Source organism: Ictidomys tridecemlineatus, chromosome 10 (assembly GCF_052094955.1).
Source record: "Ictidomys tridecemlineatus isolate mIctTri1 chromosome 10, mIctTri1.hap1, whole genome shotgun sequence".
NCBI classification, from domain to species: Eukaryota; Metazoa; Chordata; class Mammalia; order Rodentia; family Sciuridae; genus Ictidomys; species Ictidomys tridecemlineatus.
In genome coordinates this window covers 56,211,763-56,235,396 of record NC_135486.1, presented here as the reverse complement: position 1 = coordinate 56,235,396, position 23,634 = coordinate 56,211,763, and the positions used below count along the sequence as shown (strand labels likewise).

The 23,634-nt window shown below is 34.5% G+C and overlaps 1 protein-coding gene and 1 pseudogene across 8 annotated transcripts in view; both read right to left on the bottom strand.

The window, feature by feature from the left end:
- Positions 1-23,634, bottom strand: part of Cep170 (centrosomal protein 170) — a 118,407-nt gene that overhangs the window by 79,641 nt on the left and 15,132 nt on the right. For all 8 annotated transcript variants that reach the window (XM_021727191.3, XM_021727188.3, XM_021727185.3 and 5 more), the window contains exon 2: positions 3,500-3,645. In XM_021727191.3, the coding sequence (XP_021582866.2) occupies positions 3,500-3,604 (105 nt within the window). In that variant the 5' untranslated portion in view covers positions 3,605-3,645. The remainder of the gene's footprint in view (positions 1-3,499; positions 3,646-23,634) is intronic.
- On the bottom strand, positions 12,380-13,268 carry LOC101972384 (poly(A) polymerase alpha pseudogene; annotated as a pseudogene).

Here is a 23,634-nt window from a genome sequence, read left to right as displayed (position 1 = left end):
ATCATTCAGAAACAATTTAAATTTTAATAAAGACTGCTTACTTCATCAAGTCTCTGATACTAATAGAAAAACCTTAGCTGATCCAGTTGTAAATCACAAAGATAATTTTTAAAAATTTGTTCTAATTTGTTATGACAGTGGAATGTGATTCAATTCATACGACACATATAGAGCACAATTTTTCATGTCTCTGGTTGTACACAAAGTGGAGTCACACCATTCATGTCTTCATACATATACTTAGGGTAACAATGTCCATCTCATTCCACCATCTTTTCTATTCCTATGCCCACTCCTTTCCTCTCCTTCCCCTTTGCCCTATCTAAAGTTCATCTATTCATCCCCATTATGAATCAGCATTCTTATATCAGAGAAAACATTTGGCATTTGGTTTGGGGGGATTGGCTTACTTCACTTAGCATTACTTTCTCCAACTCCATCCATTTATCTACAAATGCCATGATTTTATTCACAAAGACAATCAATTTTGACAGGGCCTTTATTCCTGTCATAATATGCTTCTAGAAAGAATGAAAGGACTGGGGTTCTAGCTCAGTGGTAGAGTGCTTGCCTTGCAAGAGTCACGCAGTGGGTTTGATCCTCAGCACAACATAAAAAAATAAATAAAGATATTGTGTCCATCTACAACTAAAAAAAAAAAAATTTAAATGTAAAACTATCCATTTACTTACTGTCCACTTGCCATACTGTCCCTTACAAAAGTCTATGCCTCCTTCCTCTTGACTTTTACTTCTTATAAAGACCTTCTTCCCAAGGCTATGCAGCGTACTCTTTAAAGTGTGCCTTACTTTAAATTCCTCTTTGTTCTAAAGTTCTTCATAGATGGGTTATCTCCCATTATCTTCCTTTAACTCAAATTTGGCTTTTCCTCTTAGAAAACTAATTCCACTGCATTCTTTTAATATGAATGCTACCCTTCTCCCAAATCCCACATCCTGTTTTTTGTTTTTTTTTTTTTTGGTTTTGATTTGTTTTGTTTTTAAATGGGAGTCAAAAGTCTTCCAATTTACTATTGTGGCTTCCATATCATGACTTATCCCCTTCAATGAAAAACCCTTTACTTTTTTGTAATATAAAGGTCCAATTATATTACAGAGTTAGTGAGTGGTCAAGAAAAACTAAGGAAATAGTATGTTACTAACATAAAAACGGATACATTGACCAGTGAAACAGAATGGAGAGCCCAGGAATAAATCTGAACATGTACAGTCAACTAGTTTTGAGAATGGTACCAAGAGGACAAAAGGAAAAGATCATGACTTCAACAAATGGTGCTGGAAAAGTGGATTTCTACACACAGAAGAATGAAACTGCACCCTATTGTACATCATATGCAAAAATTGAACAGATATAAATGTAAGTTAAGAAACTATAAAATTCTTAGAAGGGAATATAGGGGAGAAGGTCCTGGACATTCGCTTTGGCAATGATTTTTGAATATCATAACGATAGCTCAGGTCACAAAATCAAAAATGAATAAATGGGACCACAACACACTAAAAGTCTTCTCACAGCAAAGTAATCAATCAACAAAATTAAATGGCAGTTTATGATTAGGAAAACATATTTGCAAACTATGTATTTGTTAAGAGGTTATTATTCAAACTTTAAAAAGAATTCATACAACTCAAAGTGGAAACAGAACTCAATTAAAAAATGGGCTAAAGACTTGAATATGCATTTTTCCAAAAAAGACACAAAAATGGCCAACAGATATATGAAAAGGTGTTCAACATCATTAATCATTATGAAAATATAAATCAATACCACTGAGACCACCGCCTCATATCCTTTAAGATATTGTTAAGGATGTGCAAAAAGAATCTGTATGTTGTTGGTAGGAATGTATTTTGCAATAGCCATATGGAAAACAGTGTGGAAGTTTCAAAAGAAATTAAAAATAGAACTAACATATGACCCAACAATTCTTCTGGGCTTATACCCAAAAGAAATGAAATCACTTATCAGAACATTTGGCCGATTTTTGGGGATTGGCTTATTTTGCTCAGCATGATATTCTCCAACTCCATTCTTTTACCTGCAAACGCCATAATTTTATTCTCTTTTAATGATGAGTATATTGTGTATATATACCACAGTTTCTTTTATCCATTTATCTATTGAAGGGCATCTAGGTTGATGCTGATCCATAATGGGGAGGGGGGGCATGGGAAAAATGAAGGAACTTTGATTGGGCAAAGGGGAGGGAAGAGAGGGAAGGGAGATGGGGGCAGGAAAGATGGTGGAATGAGATGGACATGATTACCCTAGGTACATGTACACATAGGGTGTGACGCTACATCATGTACAACCAGAGAAATGAAAAGTTGTGCTGCAACTGTGTACAATGAATCAAAATGCATTCTGCTGTCATATATACATAATTTAAATAAATAAATTTTTAAAAATAAAAAATATGAAGTCACACACTATGCTCAAAGCTCATAAGACTAACACTGTTAAGATTAGACTGATAAGACTCATAAGACTAATACTTTTAAATTTCCCCTAATTTATCCATAGATTTAATGGAATCCTAATAAAAATTCCAGCAGGAAAAAAAAAAAAGAAATGAAATCACCACTTTGTAAAGATATCTGCATGTTCATGTATATATATATAAAAGAATGAGCTCTTGACATTTGCTCCAACATGGATAATGAGCCTGGCAGATATTATGCTAAATTAAATAAGTCAGACACAGAAAAATATTACATGACTTTTACTCATATGTGGACACTTAAACATGTACATACACACACCAAAAAAAAAAAAGTGGTTACCAAGGACTGAAGACAGGGGCTAGAAGATGGGAAGATACCAGTCGGAGAATACAAAATAGTAGATATGTAAAATTAAATTAACATGTTTAGACACCTAATGCACAACATGAGGACTATGGGTAATTAAATTGTACCATTTATGAAATTCATTTTTAAATGAGTAGATTTTACCTGCTCTTATCACAAAAACAGAAATATGGCTAACTATATTAGAGGATAAATACATTAATTACTATCTGCATATAACTTACACCACGTGGTAAAATTAAATATACATAATAGAACTTATTTTTATTAAATATCAACAATTTCTATTCTCAAACTACTAGTAGGTATCATAATAAGCATATTTAAAAGAAGCAGTAAAACTAATATCCCTGAAGTATCCATGATTAAAATTCAAATTTACTACATGCTAGGCTAATTATACAAATTATTTACAAGTCTTATTTTTAAAATGTCTAATATGAAACCTCCTACTTAGAAATAAACTTTTCTATTTTGAGCTCTCAGTTATCAAAATGCAATCCTCAAGATGTAGAACTTATTTTTAGATAATGCAGGGATGGAAAATAATTGCACTCATAACTAGAGTTAAAAGAGAGAGTCAGAAAGTTCAAATCTAAATACTATTGTTCTCTAAAAGAGTAGGAAAATATTTTATGCTAATTTCAAGTCCTGAGTAGACACAATACCTGCAACATGAGCTCACAGTCATCTCTTCCAACAAAAATCATTTCTCGTGGCAGCCTGTGGCGAGTGCCTCCACTGCTCACCAAAAACCAGGATGTTAAGCTCATTTTCTGCTTAGCTTCTAAGTCTTTGGCAAAGCTACGTCATCCTGCAGAGACAAGAAAAACATATATTTTGACATTTTTAGTTTTAGTATCTATTCACCAAAGCCTATACATAAGCATAAGAATAGAACTGCATTCATAAACAATATATAACAAATTTTCACCAGTGAAGTAAGTCCACAAACTCCACTAAGAACTGAATTAAAAACAAAGAGATTGAGCCAGGCCTGGAGGGACGCATCTATAGTCTCAGATGGTCAGGAGACTAAGACAAGAAGATTGCTTAAGCTCAAGAGTTCAAAACCAGCCTGGCAAACATAGTCAGACCATTGTCTTTTAAAGAGGGCAGGGGTTGAGGGGTGTGGGGAGGAGATAAAAGAGGGTCATTAAGTAGGTGGTCAACTAGTAAACACTTACACTCTTTGTTTTAGTCAACCAAAAGACCTGATAAGAACAATTTTAAGGAGGAAAAGCTTATTTTGGTGCTCATAGCTTCAGAGGTCTCATTGGAGGACTCATTCAGAGGACTCCATTCCTCAGGGCCCCATAGCAAGGCAGAACCTCATGGTAGAAGAGTGGCAGAGGAAAGTAGTAGGGAATATGTTGCCAGGAAGCAAAGAGAGAAACTTCATTTGTCAGATACAAAATAGATATACCCCAAAGTCATGCCCCCAGTGAACTACCTCCTCTAGCCACTCTTCACCTGCCTTCAGTTACCACTGCTTGGTGTAAGGCTTTCATAACCCAATAATTTCACCTCCTAATCTTCTTTTATTGTCTCAGACATAAGCTTTTGGGGGACCTCATCCAAATCATAACTCTCCTAAAAGGCTTTAGAATAGCTTATAAAGGTCTATAATCCTCATATAAATACTAACATTAGTACAATGTTAATATCAGATATCAGCAATACTGTACAAATAAATGTCTTATCTATGAATGGTTTCACAAAATGAATGCACCTTATATCTAAGAACTAATTATGGATGCCAAAGAAATTGCTTCTTTGACTATCAAGTATAGGATACTGAATTCAATTTCAAAAATATGCAATTTCAGTTGCTCTTTCCTCACACATATTTTACTTTCTTAATATATTTCCTTTTTGTTCTTGGAACCCTTTTATACTTAAAACAAAAAAATGAACCCCTAAGAGTATTGAATATAACACATATCCTCTTCCTGGAGACAACTACCATACTTAAGTATACAGTGTAAGTCTATGTGTATTTCTATTTAGTCATTAGAATATTAAAAAGATGTGACTCAAGAGTCAAGAGTTAATAAAATTAACGTTTTTTCTGTTTTGATAAGGACATTCTTAAGGAAAACAGCCTTTAAAAAATGTAAATATGTGTATTATCTCTATATTAAACATACATATATATTTACAATATTAGAAAATAAATTAACTGATATTTATTTTCACTTTAAAGTAATAATAATGGGCCAATTTCATTTAAAAATGCTAATATTTCTATGAAAACATAAACTATATACCAAAGCAAAAGTAATTACAGTGAGAAGGATAGCAATATTTTCCACTTCGCAAATCTCTTTAATGTCTGGCTTAATAAAAGATTCCCATATATGCTTTGCCTTTATAGCACTGCAATCTATTGTTTATCCAGACTTACATAAAGAAAACCTGGCTTCACAGCGATAAACAATTGGAATGGGGACATGTATTTTAAGTCTTCTCAAATAATTATAGATTGTTTTTTAAAATACTGCATTGAAACTTTATAAGTGGTGGTTTTCTTGAAAGTTATTTGCAATATGGAATATGAATTTGCATCAAGGAACCTTTTATGCTGTTACATAAAAATCTACCTTTCACTTTGCTGGGATTTTGCAACCCCATACATTGGTCCTTTGGAAAATTCCTTGTTTCCAGAAGAATGCAGGTTTTACAAATGTTGGCATGTTTTATTATACTATTTTATAACACAATCATTAATATCATCACCCATCTCAACAGAAAATTCTTTAAATATTAGACAGCTGTTAAGCTCATAGTAGCAGAATTCTTAAATTCTAATTTTCTCTTGATAGCTTCAATTTTATTATTGCAAAAAAAAGGATCTTTATTACTTCATTTCCTTGAGACCCACTTTGTCTGACAAATACCCAAGTCTACAAAACTATAATTTGTCAGTCAATGTGTAAAGTAAAAGTGTTCTATGAAACCAAGTACCTAGTTCAGCTCATACAATAATACTACGATGATACTTAAGTGTACAATGTCTTTATGTGTATTTCTATTTAGTCATTCAGAATATTAAAAAGATGTGATTCAAGGATCAAGAGTTAATAAAATTAAAATTAACATTTTTTTTCTGTTTTGACAAGGACATTCTTAAGTGCAAATAGCCTTAAAAAAATAATTACAAATATACAGCAATGATGACTACAACAACTACTAGTACACTCTAGTGTCATTACCTTGATATATGTATGCTAAGGAACCATCAAACTTTATCGCCATTCTTTTTTGTAAATCTCAGTACAACAAAAAAGGCAAATAATGCTTTGATATCATTATGAAAAATGTTTTGACTCCAAAGACTCTTAAAAGGATTTGAGGAATTCCCAGAAGCTTGTGGATTGAGCTTTAAGAACGACTGTTCTGGAAGATGTGGCTTTAACAGTTAAGGATATAAACCTTGGAGTTAGATTGGCAGATAAGTCTGAATCTTGGCTCACTACTTTCTATTTTGCATGAACTTGGACAAGTTATATCATCTTATTTTCCTGAGTTTCCTCATCTATAAATGAGAATAGTGATAGGATCTACTCAAGCTTTTACTTAGGAATAAAAAGAACAATACTTATAAATATTTTACCATAAAATGGATTATGTACTACACTTGAATTAAAAGTAAGCTATGCTAGCCTTTTCAACAAATGGTGTGAGAAAACTGGCAATCCATAGAATGAAACTTGATTCCTATCTCTCACCCAGCACAAAAGTCAACTCAAAGCAGATCAAAACCCTAGGAATTAAATCAGAAATTCTACATCTGCTAGAAGAAAATGTAGGCCCAACACTCCAATGTCTTGGCACAGGAACCAACCTCCTTAAGACTCCTAAAAGTACAGGAAATAAAACCAAAAATCAATAAGTGGAATACCATCAAATTTAAAAGTTTATGCACAGCAAAGGAAACATGATTGTGAAGAAAGAATGTACAGAATGGGAGAAGATATTTGCCACCTGCTCCTTAGATAGGGCATTAATATCCAGAATGTACAAAGAACTCAAAAAACTTTAACACCAACAACCCCCCCAAATAACCCAATTCTTCATCATTCAGCTTAGCAACAAAATTCCTTAACAAGACACTTAAAGCACAAGAAGTAAACTCAAGAATCAACAAATGATATAGTATCAAACTAAAAAACTTCTTCATAGTAAAGGGAACAATCAAGAACATGAAGAGAGAATGTACAGAACAGGAGAAAATCTTTGCCCTCTGCACTTCATGTAGAGCATTAATCTCCAGGATATATAAATAACTCGGAAAAGCACCACATAAAAATATATAAATAAAACAAAGGAATTGTGTCCAACTAAAACTAAAATATAAATATTAAAAAAAAACTACACGGCGATTTCATCTCAGAATGGCAATTATCAAGTAACAATAAATGTTGGTGAGGATATGGGGAAAAAGGTACACTCATACATACATTGTTGGTGAGACTCCAAATTAGTGCAACCATTGTGGAAAGCAGAATAGAGATTCTTCAGAAAACTTGGAATGGAATCACCATTTGAACCAGTAATCCCACTCCTCAGAATATACCCAAAGGATTTAAAATCAGCACACTATAGTATGTATTGCTCCAATCAATATTTATAGCAACTTCATTCACATAAGCATAAGGCTCTACATTTAATCCCCAGTACAGGGGGGGAAAAGAGAAATATGATAAGTGTTGGTAAAAATATAGAAAAAGAATCCTTGTTGATTAATGGTGAAGATGTAAAATAGTGCAGTCACTGTGGTTTCTCAAAAAACAGAATTTATATGTGATCCTACAATTTCACTCCTAGGTCTATACTAAAAGCACAGATGCAAACAAATGTTGTTACACCAATGTTTATAAAAACATCATTCATAATAGGTAAAGGTTCAAACAACCCAAGCATCCTTCAAAAGATAAACTATAAACAAAACATGGCATATTTACATAATGGCTATTATTTGATCATAAAAAGAAATGAAACTCTGATATAGGTACAACATGATGAACAATGAAAACATTATGGTAAGTGAAAAAAAGCCAAGCACAAAAAGACAAATATTACATGATTCTGCAGCATCAAAAATAGGCAAATTTACTAAGATAGCAAGTAGAACAAAGGTTACAAGCAAATATACTAGGAGGGGGATGGACATTTACTATTCAAAGAGGAGAGTTTTTGTTTGGGAACATGAAAATTTCTACAAGTAGCGATGTTGGTTTCACATTGTGAATGTTAAAATCACTGAATTGTATAGTTTTGATAAATTTCATGGTAACATATCCAGTAGTTCCCTCTTTCTAAGGTTTCACTTTCCACAGTTTTGTTTACACACAGTTTGAGTGCAGAAAATTTCAGTACTTTATCAGTTTTAATTGCAAACAGTTCTTTGTAATATAATGAAATCTTGTATCCTCCTCTCCATCTTACCCAATGCCTTACTTGCCCCATGTATACATCACACACCTTGTTCTACATCATCAAAAATGTATGGTGTCAAGGTGTCAAAAACATACACTAAAGAAAAAACAGCCTTTTTAACAAATGGTGCTGGGAATATTGGAAATCCATATGTAGAAGAATGAAACCAGACCCTTATATCTCAGTATGTACAAAAATCAACTCAAAATGAAACAAAGACCTAGGAATTAGACTAGAAACTATACAACTCCTAGAAAAAAACATAGGTCAGTACTCCAACATATAGACACAGGAAACAACTTTCTCACTAGGACCCACAAAGCTCAGGAAATACACAAGAATAAGTAGGAGAAAATCTATGCTAGCTATTCTTCTGACAAAGGATTAATATGGAGAATATAAAAAGAACTTAAACAACTAACACCAAAAATCAAAAAAAACCCTTAACAACCAAAAATCAAATAATCCAATTAATAAAAGGGCAAGTGAATTAAACAGACAGTTCTCAAAGAATACAAATGACCAACAAATACATGGAAAAATGTTCAACATCATGAGCAGCTAGGGAAATGCAAATCAAAACTACACTTAGATTTCATCTCACACTATTCAGAATGGCCGTGATCAAGAATACAAATAATAATATATCCTGGAGAGTACAAGGGGAAAAAAGGGATCACTTTTACACTGTTGGTGGCATTATAAATTTGTGCGATCACTATGGAAATCAACTATACTACTCCGTGGTATTTATTCTAAAGAATTTAAGTCATCCCATTATAGTGATATATGCATTCCCATGTTTACAGCAGCATAATTTGCAAGAGCCAAACTGTGAAACCAGCGTAGGTGTTCATCAATGGATGATATATAAAGAAAATTTGGCATATATATCAAGGGAGTTTTCACACTTAAAGAAAAATGAGTATGTCTTTGAAGGAAAATGGATAGAACTAGAGACCATTACATTAAGTGAAATAAGTTAAAATCAGAAACTCAAGGGTCATATGTTTTCTTTCACATAGGAAGGTAGAGAAAAAAAATAAATGTGGGGGTGGTTCTCATGGAGATCAAAGGGAAATCAAAGAGGAAAGGACTAAGGTGATAAAGGTATGAGAGGTAGAGAGGGAAAGGAAAATGCTAAGGAGTGACATTGACCAATATTATTTTGTGTGCAAGTACACAACAAATCCCACCATATGCATAATTATAATACACCAATAAAAAGTGGGGAAGAAATTTAAAAAAGGTCAGGCTGGGGTTATGGTTCAGCAGTAGAGCACTTGACTGTTACATGTAAAGCACTGGGTTCAATCCTCAGGATCACATAAAAACAAATAAAGGTATTGTGTTGATCTATAACTAAAAAAAATTTAAAAACATAGATATTAAAATAAAATAAAAATTCAATTCTAGGCCACCTGCCACTGCTGCCCCATCTTAGGATGTGACCCACCTCCATCTTAGGAACATTGCCACTGCTACCATAATCATCTCAAGACACAGCAGACTAGATCTTGGTACACCAGCAGGGTCCTGGAGGCCCAGTGCTCAGTTGCCTGAAGTTTTGCCATCACCTCTGGCATCTTAGGACACAGCCACCTCATCTGGGGACACCAACCAGGTCCTAGAGCTACATTATCAACGTGACTGACTGCAAGTTTTATCACACCAGAGACTCCTGCTGGATGTTCCAGTAGCCAACATCTTGCGGGAGAAAGCCAGCTCTCTAGTTTTGCAACTCGAAGGGATGAATGGGGCTGGCTATAGCAGGGTTAGAAGGCAGGAAGTAGATCTGAGGGCATCTTGCTCTTGGTTAACTGACCCAGTCATCTCGTGCCCACAGGGTTCCTGGGGCCCAATAGAACTGACACTTGCTGGGCCTTGGCACCATCCCAGTCACCGGCTGCATCCCAGTCCAGCATCTACAGATCCCCTAGTCCTGCCAGGTCTGGAATCAGTCTGGCATCCAACAGGGCCCTCTGGCACCCCAGTCCTCAATCTCTTAATCTCTCCTTACCTCACCACCCCCCAGCACCTGGTCCTGATACTACCAATGCAGAGCAGCTCTTTGCAACCACCACACAGGTCCCAGTGCTCAGCCCTCAGGACTACCTGGGAGAGAAGTACCTGATGTCTTAATAGGAGATATTTGGTTTAAGGCTATATATTGTTTGCACTGAGTGCTGTTAATGTGATCTCCCCCTTAAAAGAGAAATACTAGAAACCTTTAGGGACACTAAGTCTGAAGGGTAGAAACTGTGGTACCTCAGATCTACATTGCTAGATGAGAAGACACACAAACAACATGAAAAAAACAAGGGAACAAAGTGACCCAAACAAACCAAGATGCTTCAATGATAGAGTCCATTGACAACATAGTAGAAGAAATGTCAGATAAGGAGTTCAGAATGTACCTAGTTAAACTGATTCGTGACATAAGGATGATGTAAGGAGTGAATTCAGAGATAAATTTCAGGAGTTGAAAGATCGCTTCAATAAAGAGGTAGAGTTTATGAAAAGAAATCAAGCAGATATCCTTGAAATGAAGAAAACAATAAACCAAATTAACAATTCAATAAAATGTACCACCAACAGACTAGACCAGTTGGAATGACATATCCTCAGGCAATGAAGACACAATATGTAATCTTGAAAATAAAGTTGACCACACAGAAAAGATAGATGGTAAGAAATCATGAACAGAACTTGCTAGAATTATGGGATAACATGAAAAGACCAAATTTAAGATTTATTGGATAGAGGAAAGTGGGGAGATACAAACCAAAGAAATGCACAATCTTTCCAATGAAATTGTATCAGAAAATTTCCCAAACCTGAAGAATAAAATGAAAAATCAAATACAAGAGGCTTACAGGACCCCAAATGTATAAAATTACAAGAGACCCATACCAAGGCACATTATAATGAAAATCCCTAGCATAGTGAATAAGGATAGAATATCAAAGGCCACAAGAGAAAAATATCAGATTACATATAGGGGGAAACCAATTAGAATCTCAGTTGATTTCTCTGCCCAGGTCCTCAAAGCTAGGAGATCTTGGAACAACATATACCACCCTCTGAAACAAAATGAATGACAACCAAGAATTTTATATCCAGCAAAATTAAGCTTCAGATTTGAAGATGAAATAAAAACCTTCCATGATAAACAAAAGTTAAAAGAATTTACAACTTGGGCTGGGGATGTGGCTCAAGCGGTAACATGCTCGCCTGGCATGTGCAGGGCGCTGCAGGGCGCTGGGTTCGATCCTCAGCACCACATAAAAATAAAAAAGATGTTGTATCTACTGAAAAATGAATTCTCTCTCTCCCTCTCTCCTCTCCTCTCTTAAAAAAAAAAAAAAAGAATTTGCAACTAGAAAGCCTGCACTACAGAACATTCTCAGCAAAACATTCCATGAGGAGGAAATGAAAAACAAAAAAGTGAAACCAGCAAAGGGAGAAACTACAGTAAAGAAAGACAATCAAAGGAGAAACTAAGTCAAATTAAAAAACAGAAATAAACCAAAATGAATGAGAATACAAATCATACCTCAATAACCCCGAATGTTAATGGGTTAAACTCATCAATCAAAAGACATAGAATGGCAGAGCGAATTAAAAAACAAGACCCAACAATATGCTGTCAACAAGAGACTTGCCTCACAGGCAAAGGCATTCACAGACTGAAGGTAAAAGGATAAGAAAAAATGTATCACTCATGTGGACTATGTAAATAAGCAGGAGTTTCCATCGTTATGTCAGATAAAGTGGACTTCAAGCCAAAGGTAATCAGAAGGGACCAAAAAGGACATTTGACACTGTTTAAGGGAATTATACATCAACAAGATATAACAATTGGAAATATTTATGCCCCAAACAATGGATCACCTACATACAAACAACCCTTCTCAATTTCAAGAATCAAATAGACCACAATACAATAATACTGGGTGACTTGAACATACCTCTCTCACTACTGGATAGATCTTCCAAACAAAAATTAAACAAAGAAACTATAGATCTAAATAATACAATCAATAATTTGGACTCAACAGAATATGTATAGATATTTCATCTATCAACGAGCAAAATACACTGTATTTTTTCAGTGTCTACAATCAATTTTATTTTAATATAATCTAAACACATACCATTTAGATAATACCAAGAAAAATTTATGTACAAGAGTTGATGCTATTGCATTTGGATGAAGCTGGCAAATTTTTGCTACTAGCATAGCCCAGGAAACACCACTGAGCAAACCTAGTATATTGGAATAGATGTTGTGGCATTTGGCCCACAGTTCAACACCTCTCAGAGTGAACGGGAAGATCTCAATGTTTGGTACTAGGTTTAAAATTTCATTGGTTACCCTGTAATCATTAAGAGTTCTTACGCATCTTATATCTAAATTTTTAAGCAGACTGTCATCGAGTAGGTCCAATTCTTCTAGAATAGTCGGCAGTGCTAATCTTCCAAACAAAATATCAATCTATATCCCATCAAAACAGAGTTTGATAACTGATACAAATGCCCCTTCAACAGCTCTTAATCTTTAACTTCTTGTAATTTTAATATATCATAGAACGAGGTGAAAAAAATCACTTCGATCATCATGTCTTGGTGTAAAACACAATGCATCAATATCAGCACCTTTTGAATGTACTCCTAACCTGTAAGAGCCAAATGTAAAAAATGTTCCTCCAACATTTTCAATTACAGAATGTGGAATATTCTTCCTTTCGCTGATTTCTCAGATCCACTCTTTCACCAAGTTATTTAATTTTCCCAAATTTAAAATCCTGTGCTATAGCTCCTCTTCTGCTTCAAAAAAACACAAAGGGCTTCAGAGTCTCAATTAGAATCTAAGTGAATTAGAATGTAGTCAGTCTCCTTTCGGGCTGCTCAGCTAATAGGAGAAGTAATGCCATAGTGCTTCCGTGGAGGCTATGTTTGTTGTGATCCCTGCATTGTAACTGGAAATGACATCATCTCCTGTGCCAGCACCGCCCAGTCACTTATCCTCCCCCCAAACCACCTCTGCTGTCACCCTTGGCATGATCCACTGAGGCAAGAAAGAAGGGAGGACCTGCATCAGCCCTGGGTCCAACCCTGTGAATACTCTTTCTTCTCAGCAGCAGATTCGTTTCTAAAATAGAACATTTTATGCCACAAATTCTTAGAAAATACAAAACAAAACAAACAAAACAAAACAGGGATACCACCCTGCATTCTATCAGATCATAATGTAATGAAATTAGAATCAATGATAAAATAAAAAAATAGAAACTACTCCAACATCTGCAGACTCAATAATACACTATTAAATGACAAACAGATAGCAGAAGAAATCAGGGATGGAATAAAAAAAATACTTAGAGGTAAATGAGAACATCAATATAACATACTGAAATCTCTGGGATACTATGAAGGCAGTGCTAAGAGGAAAGTTCTCTGTACTGAGTTCACTCATTGAAAGAACAGAAAGTCAATGAATAAATGACCTAACATTACATCTCAAAGCCCTAAAAAAATCAATACCAAAAGCAGAAGAGAGAAAATAATTAAAATCAGAGTTGAAGTCAATGAAATTGAAACAAAAGGAACAATTCAAAAAATTGACAAAACAAAAAGTTGGTTCTTTGAAAAAATAAATAAAATTTGATAAACCCTTAGCCATGCTAATGAAGAGAAAGAGAAATAAAACTCAAATTAGTAAAATTTGTGATGAAAAAGGAAATATCATGGTGGACACTACTGAAAAACAGAAGATAATCAGAAACTATTTTGAAAGTTTCTTCAATAAAATATCTTTTTGAATATCTTTTTGAAAATCTTGAAGACATCAACAAATTTCTACAAATATACCTACCCAAAATGAATCAGGAAGACATACACAATTTAATCAGATCAATTTCAAGCAATGAAACAGAAGACTCCATCAAAAGTCTACCAATCAAAAAAGCCCAGGACCAGGCAGATTCTTAGCTAAGTTCTAGAAGACATTCAAAGAAGAATCAACACCAATACTCTTCAAATTATACCATGAAATATAAAAGGAGGGAACCCTTCCAAACTCATTCTAAGAGGCTAATATCACCCTGATATCCAAACCAGACAAAAACACATCAAGGAAAGAAAACTTCATATCAATAATCCCAATGAACATAGGTGTAAAAATTCTCAATAAAATTCTGGCAAATCACATACAAGAACATAATAAAAGATAGTGTACCACAATCAATGGGGTTCATCCCAGGAATGCAAGGTTGGTTTAACATACGGAAATCAATAAACGTAGTTCATCACATCAATAGACTTACAGACAAGAATCATATGATCATCTCAATAGATGTAGAAAAAGCATTTGCCAAAATACAGCACCACCTTATGTTCAAAACACTAGCAAAACAGGGGTAACAGGAACATACTTCAACATTGTAAAAGCTATCTATGCTAAACCCAAGGCCAACATCATCTCAATGGACAAAAATTGAAAGCATTTCCTCTGGAAATTGGAACAAGACAAGGATGCCCTCTATCTATCTATCTCCTTCTCCTTTTTTTTTTTTTTTTCCTTTTGTACCACAGATTGAACTCAGGGCATTCAACCACTGAGTCACATCCCAATCCCTATTTTGTTTTTTATTTAGGGATAGGATCTCACTGAGCTGCTTAGTGCATCAAGAAATTAACAGGATACAAGAAAAGAACTCAAACTATCAATATTTGCCAACAACATGATTCTATATCTAAAAGATCCAAAAAATAATTCTACCAGAAAACTTCTAAAATAAATGAATTCAGCAAAATAGCAGGATATAAAATCAATACCCATAAACCAAATGCATTCCTATACATCAGTGATGAATCCACTGAAAGAGAAAGTAGGAAAACTACCTCCTTCACTACAGACTCAAAAACAAACAAACAAACAAAAAAACTCCTTGGAAATCAATCTAAAAAAAAGAGGTAAAAGACCTGTACAATGAAAACTACAGAACATAAAGAAAGAAATTGAAGAAGACCTTAGAAGAAAGAAAGATCTCCCAGGCTCTTGGATAGGCAGAATTAATGTTGTCAAAATGGCTATACTACCAAAAGTGTCCACAGATTTAATGCAATTCCTATTAAATTCCCAATGACAATCTTCACAGAAATAGAAAAGGCAATCATGAAATTCATTTGGAAAAATAAGAGATCCAGAATAATTAGAGCACTCATTAGCAAGAAAAGGAAAACAGAAGGCATCACAATTCCAGGCCTTAAATTATATTACAGAGCCCCAGGAACAAAAATAGCATTATATTGGCACCAAAACAGATGCATAGACCAATGGTACTGCATAGAAGGCTCAAAGACAAACCACATAAATACAGTTATCTCATACTAGACAAAAGCTCCAAAAACATTTGTTGGAGAAAAGATAGCCTCTTCAACAAATGGTGCTGAGAAAACTGAAAATCCACATGTAACAAAATGAAATTAAACCCTTATCTCTTACCTTGCACAAAACTCAACTCAAAGTGGATCAAAGACTTGCACAATATAACAAAGATCCTGCACCTAATAGAAGAAAAAAATAAGCCCAAATCTTTACCATGTTGGCTTAGGAACTGACTTCCATAACAAGACTCCTAAAGTGCAAGAAGTAAAATCCAGAATCAATAAATGGGATGGCTTCAAATTAAAAAGCTTCTTCTCAGCAAAGGAAACAAAAATGTGCACAGAGACCTATAGAATAGGAGAAAATCTTTACCACACATACCTCAGACAGCCACCCCAGATCTCTTTACATATTGTCTATGGCTGCTTTCAACTCTATGATGGAAAAGCTGAGCAACTGGGACAGAGACTATAAGGTCCACAAAGTCTATATATTTGATTTTCTGGCTCTTTAAAAGAGAAGATTTTCTGAGGAATCTCCATATTGCTTTCCATAGTGGTTGCACCAATTTGCAGTCGCACCAGCAATATGTGAGTGGGACTGAAACTGGTGCAACCACTCTGGAAAGCAATATAGAGATTCCTCAGAAAACTGGGAAATGAACCACCATTTGACCTCGCTCTCATTCCCTGGTTTATGCCCAAACGACTTAAAATCATAACAATTCATAACAACCAAACTATGGAACCAACCTAGATGCCCTTCAACAGATGAATGGATAAAGAAAATGTGGTATATATACACAATGAAATATTACTCAGCCTTAAAGAAGAATGGAATTACGGCATTTGCAGGTAAATGGATGGAGTTGGAGAATATCATGGTAAACAAAATAAGCCAATCCCACAAAACCAAAGGCAGAATGTTTTCTCTAATACGTGGATGCTAATTCACAGTAAGTGTTGTAGGGGGGCATGCTAGGGAAGAACAGAGGTAGTTTGGATTAGGCAGAGGAGAGTGAAGGAAGGGGAAGCTATATGAGGGTAGAAAGAATAGTAGAATGAATCAAACATTATTACCCTATGTACATATATGATTACACGATCATTGTGATTGTATAACATTACAACCAGCAGATTGAGAAGTTATACTCCATTTATTTATGATATGTCAAAATGCATTCTACTGTCATGTATAACTAATTAGAACAAATAAAAAATTCAATTCTAAATGTTCCATGTCATGAACTTAAAACATAACATTTTTCTGCTTGATTATTAACTCTGTTAAACTCAAAATGATTACTTCAAACAGTCTTGGTATTTAAATGAATAAAAAATAAGATGATGTTTAAAAATAAAAGGTATTATATCATCTCACAGCATTGCAAGAAGGATAAGAACATTACAAGAAATTTTGAGAAGGCTGGGGATGTACCTCAATGGTAAAGCACTTGGCCTAGTATGTGTGAGACCCTGGGTTTAATCCCCACTACTGCAAAAAAATAAAAATAAAAAATGAATGAGAGAGACTATGATCTTATGAATTTTATAATAGCATATTGTTATAACTGTACAATTGTTCTATTTTATATTAGTTATTGTTAATATTTTATAATATGTAGCTTAAACTTTATCCCAGGTGTGACAATACAAAATACATATAGGGTTTGGTACTGTTCATGGTTTTAGCTATCCAGTGGCAGTTTTGGAAGATATCCCCTGTGAATAAGGGGAGAATTCTGTATTTTATGATAATTTTTAATGTGATTTTTTTTAAGTCACTTGGCCCTATCTCTGTTTTTAAACTGGAGACACAATAAAAAATCTTATTTCACTTAGTTTTGTATAATTTCTACTTGAGATGTTTAAAAATAAAAGGTATTATATCATCTCATAGCATTGCAAGAAGGATAAGAACATTACAAGAAATTTTAAGAGGGCTGGGGATGTACTTCAATGGTAATTACAGCACTTGGCCTAGTATGTGTGAGACCCTGGGTTTATTCCCCACTTGGCCCTATCTCTGGTTTTAAACTGGAGACACAATAAAAAATCTTATTTCACTTAGTTTTGTATAATTTCTACTTGAGATAGTTTGACTTACAATTTTTCCACCTTATAATGATGCAAAAGTGATGTATTCATATAAACCATGCTTCAAATGTTCATCTTTTTTTCCAGCTAACAATGTGCAATGTGACAACATTCTTATGATGCTGGACAATGGCAGCAAGCTCCAAGTCAGCCCCATGATCATGAGAATAAACAACCAATATACAGTGTACTATTTCTAAGCTATGAGGTTTAGTAAGCTAGGTAAATTTAATGCACTTTGAAATGCTTATGGTGTTTTCAATTTATAATGAGTTTTAAAATATAGCCCCATTATAATTTGAGGAGAATCTCTATAGTCATGAATCACTTAACAGGGACATGTTCTAAGAAATGAATCATTAGATGAGCACAATAGACTGTATTTATATGAACTAAGGAAGCAACATAATCTCATGGGTCCACCACTGTGTATGTGAACTACTGTTGATCAAACCATCATTATGTGACACTATTTGTTTCTGTCCACCTTAGGAAAAAACAACAACAACAACAACAACATTTTGACCACTCAAGTTTCCCAGAGAACTTGGAGTTTTTTTCTCTTAAAGAACAGATTGCCTTAATATGGCTTTCTAATTTTGTAAATAAAGTTTTACTGGAACAAACCCATGTCTTTCACAATAGCTGTGGCAGAGACCATATGGCTTACAAAGCCTAAAAAGCTACATATAGTATCAATATCGGTTTTTCGTTTTACTATTTTCAATGAAATAATTTAAAGCACACTTCACATTTACCTATTTTCTACAACTAAAAATACTAAATATTCTATTTAACTTTATTAGTGGCTCATGTTTACGATTACCAACAATTCACAAACTATGTTGTAAAATAGTTACTTCCTCAGAACTTAACATAGAATATGGATGCATCTTTCCTAATACTAGGTTCCTGTAGTTATATTCTTTATGGCTTTTTGGTTTTCTACTTTCTTACCAATAGCTGTTTTTCATCTTTACAATCATATTCCCTCCTGCAATCACTTAAAAAATAATGTAAACATTCTGGAACTAGGTTTAAATTGAACAAATAAAATCTGAAAAACAGCTCTGGTGAATAATTTATAGTTTGAGCATCACTAATCTAAAATCTGAAATCTAACATGATAATCACCAAGTTTTGGATTTTGGAGCACATTTCCAGATTCCAAAGGCTCAACCAGTGAAGCCTATACAAATATTTCAAAAATTCAAGAAACTCAGAAATCTGAAATACTTCTGGTCACCAGCATTTTTGACAAGAATACTCAACCTATACTTATGTTCTCATTACAGGTTTTAAAACACAAATTTTGTTACTCTGAAGGCTTCAGTTATGCAATTTGGGGATGTTTAATTGGTAGACAGTAGAATTCTAGAGGTAAGATACTATTGTTTAAAAGAAATATCATTCTACCAAATTAAATAAGAAGACTGAAGTTCTCTAATTCAATAAAAGCAATTGGAGAGTCTGGGGATGTGGTTCAGTGATAGAGGATTTGCCTGTTTGCCTGGCATGTGTAAGGCCTTGGGTTTGGTCCCTAGCACCGCAAAAACAAAAAGAAAAAAAGAAATCTGATACATGCTGGGTATTCCTGTTTAGTGCATAATATAATAAAAGAATTTTATCTAATGAGGAATTTAAGAGACAAAAAAAAAACTTTAGTATCAGGGATTGGACCACATGGCATATATTCATTCATTACTCACTAATTAATCTGTGTATGATTTAGATTATTTTTAAATACTTACGTTTTAGTTACAGTTGGACACAATACCTTTATTTTATTATTTATTTATTTATTTTTATGTGGTGCTGAGGATCAAACCCAGGGCCTCACACAGGCTAGGCAAGCACTCTACCACTGAGCCACAACCCAAGCCCCTAGATTTTTTTTTTTTTTTTTAATGGACACAAGCTGAGGATTGAGCCCAGAGCCTCACATATGCTAGGTAAGCACACTACCACTGAGTCACAAGCCCAGCCCTAGATTTTTTAACTCTAAGTAGATTCAGGGCCCTAATAGTTTAATTCATAATTTGTGAATAAGAAAACTCTAAATATTTGTTCATGTTCTGTGTATAAGAAAACAGGTAAGAGCTTTAATTACAAATAGAAAATATTCTAGGAAACCTCACTTAATAGTTATATATAAAGTAAGTCCTATTAATTATTTAGAAATAAATACAATTTTCTTTGCTTCATTTGAAGTGATTAACAATATAACTAAAGCAAAACTTACAACTCTTGCATGTCCCACACCAGCAATTCTCATTGTTTTTTTCAATACTGTAGCAACTTGATCTCAAAAGCAGAATAGAAGCTGAACACAGTGGCAAACTGTAGCCCAGCAACTTAAGAGGTTCAGGCAGGAGGACTGCACTTTTAAGGGTAGCCTGGGCAACTTAGTGAGACCCTATCTCAAAAAAATAAAATAAAATAAAAAGGATGGGGGAGATAGTTCAGTGGTAAAAAGTCCCTTGGATTCATTCCCAACACCAAACAAACAAAAGTAGACTAGATTATAATACAAAATGATACCCGTCTATCTTCTGTGCTTATTAAAAATTTCAATGTTTAGAAATGAATCTCAGAGTATGACAAAATACAAAAATAGCAGATTTGCATTTCTATAAGTCTGATCCCATTTCCCCAAGGTAAAGCTAACTAGTTATTCTTGTTTTCTGTGGTACTTGTTGGGGTAAACACTACTCAGTGCCTAGGACAGCTCATTATTCCAGGCAAAGAGATAAGGATAACAAAGGAAATGGAGAGGGGAAAGTGGCCACTTCCCTTGTCTCCAATCTTTAGGTAAGCATCAAAGGAGAGTGAACTTAGTTGTAAAGTAAAAAATGTACTCATAAAACATCTGAAGAAATCCACCTGCACAATAGGTATGCAACCTACCTTATATAAATTCTGCCCAATAAGTGGGGTGCAGGCCTCCACTGAATCCGGGCTAGCCACCACTGAGAAGTGTATGAGTAATAAAATGTCTAAAACCTCTCTGTTGAATCTTCTAAGTTTTTTCTTTGGGATTGGAAAACAGTAAAAGGGCCTTGGCAGCTCTGGGGTTGAATAGTTCCATTAATACTTGTTCAATCATTTATTATGTTACAATTTAAACAATAATTTTTATCATTAACTACATGTTTATGCTTCTAGTTGTTAATCTCTTTGAAGTCAGGAAAACTATCTTCCTCCACCTTACCCTTCTTCTTTTTACAAACATATGGAGAAGTCTACCAAATCCAAGTACCCTGAGCAAATCAGGACCAGAAGGTCAAACAAAAGACTTTCTTGCCTCAAGGAACTCAGTCTGTTGAAAATGTTCCTCAAAGATGCTATGACAATGATATGCCAAAAATGGTACTATTACAAACAAGAGGTTATCATTTTCCCAGATCAAATGGGAACACTGGAGATGATATTATTACAAGTTAATACAGAGCTGAAATATAGAGAGATTTCTCAAGTCTAGCACAATGTTTTCACCTATAATAAGTGCTTTGATCTTCTATTTTTAATGAAACAAATGAGTAGTTCTGGAGCTGCTATAAGTCTTGAGGTGAATAAGAATAAACCAGAAATCTTCAGGGGCAGAAAGTGAGAAATTAATCATCTAAATTTTGTTAGCAATTAAATGTACCAATTAAATCCTAGTCATGACCTTCTTCAGCCAATCTCTTTCTTATACTTTATCCCTTGTTACATATGATTCCCTTTTCAGCAGCTCTCTGATAAAAGTTTACAGTTCAAACATTTGGAAGCCAGACAGATAGATGGGAACACTAACCCAGCATCATAGTTCTATTTCCATGTTCCTAGAATTATACTGGTTTTAAAAATTGACTCTCCTGCTAGGATAGAGTTCATTTTAGGATATAATAGACTAAAATTTTAATATTTAAGCTTTAAATTCTAAACAAAAACAAAAATTATACAACCAAAACAAACATAAACCTCAGTTAAGCAGAGCTCATAGCTTTACTAAGGTCTGCTTCTTGACACTATGTATGTTTTACTCCTTTTGCTTATGTTTAAAAATGTTACTTTTACTCATGTGTAATTTAAACAGTAATGATGGTAAGAGGGGTCTGAGTGGTTTTAATTACTTTAATACTAACTAGGGTCGAGTGAGCTTGATATATAGCAACATTACAGCAGAACTACAAAACAGTGTATGGCACAACTCATGGCAAAAAAAAACTATTTGGATTATTAGGTTTGTGGGGGGGGGGGACCTATTATATAATCAGTATATGTAGTTACTTGAGCGAAAACATATGTTAAGGACAGTGGACCCAAATGCTCTGGAAATCAACTGATTCATCACCAGATAGCTTTACAGAGAATAAATCTCCTTTTACACCACAACTCCTGTACTGCAGAAAAATAGCTGGTCTCACATTAGGACTACCAGTCCACAAAGAAAGAAAAATGCCTTCCTCTAACTTGTGCATTTCTTATTTTAAATAAAACATTATCTACTTCTGCATCCATGCGACAATTATTCTTCTGTTACTATGAGGTATAAAGGAATGATAATGATCTCCATAGGCTTGGCCTACTACTATACAGCTGTTTTCTGAATGATGTGATTTTTCTAATTAAAATTAAAAAAAAAAGGCAAATGTGTTAGTCAGCTTTTGGTTATTTTGCCATAACCAAAATACCTGATAAGAACAATTTAGAGAAATGGTTGTGGTGGCACACACCTACAATCCAAGTGACTCGAAAGACTGAAGTAGTCTTTAGCAGCTTAAAATAAAAAATAAGAGGGGTCAAAATAAAATATAAGAAGGGTTAGAGATATAGCTCAGTGGTAAAGTATCCAGGGGTACAATCCCTAGTACCAAAGAATAAAATAAAAATAACTAAGAGAAAAAGTTTATTTAAAGCTCATGGTTTCAGAAGTTTAGTCCATAGTTGAACAACTTCATCACTCTGGGTCCAAGATAAGGAAAGCATCATGGCAGAAAAAGAGAGCTGCTCACCTTATGGTAGTCAGGAAGCAGAGGGGGTAGGAAGATATAATCCCTAAGGGCACACCTCCAGTGACCTAATTTCTCCAAGTATGTCCTACCTGCCTACAGTTACCATCCAGTATAGTAGTCCTTTTGAATTATTAATCCATAAAATTCATTAATCCACTGATTAAGTTATAGCTCTCATAATCTCACCTCTGAATATTCCTGCATTATCTATCCCATGAGTTTACTGGAGAATACTTCATATCCAAACCACAACAGCAAATGAGGTGACAAGCTTCACCTTTTGAAATTGTCATCTGAACCAGCAGTAAAGTTTATAAAGCATTTAAAATGAACTCATTTAGCCACAGTGTGGAAGGGCACATAGGTTTCTATAATTTGTAACAAGTCTTTTTACATCACACCAAGAACCTAAAAGAATAAGAGAAAATTTTAAAACAAATGTATAAATTCAAGATTCCTATTTCACATTTTTTCCCTAAGTCCCTAATAAAAAATATTCCTAAAAACCTGTCATTATGGGACAGAATGGAAGGGCCCAATACTCCTGAGCATATATTTTCTTTTCTTTTTTTCTCTCATCTTTGACAGCCACGTGTGGCCCCCAAACCCTGTGGCTCCTGAAAGATTCCTGCTGTGGCAGCATCAGCTCAGTAGCAGGTCCATCCCACAAGATTCCACCAACACAGCCTCTGTGGATGAGTCTACCTTTCTGCAGCCCATCAGCTATTCTCAATGTGTTCTGTAAGAAGCCCCTCCCCAACCTATGACTAAGTAGAAAGTCTGTAGTTAGCAGCCAAAACACTGTGCATATATTGGGTCTGAGTGAGTCTACGTATGTAGGCTTCTCATACACTCCTTAGAACAATTCAAGTACT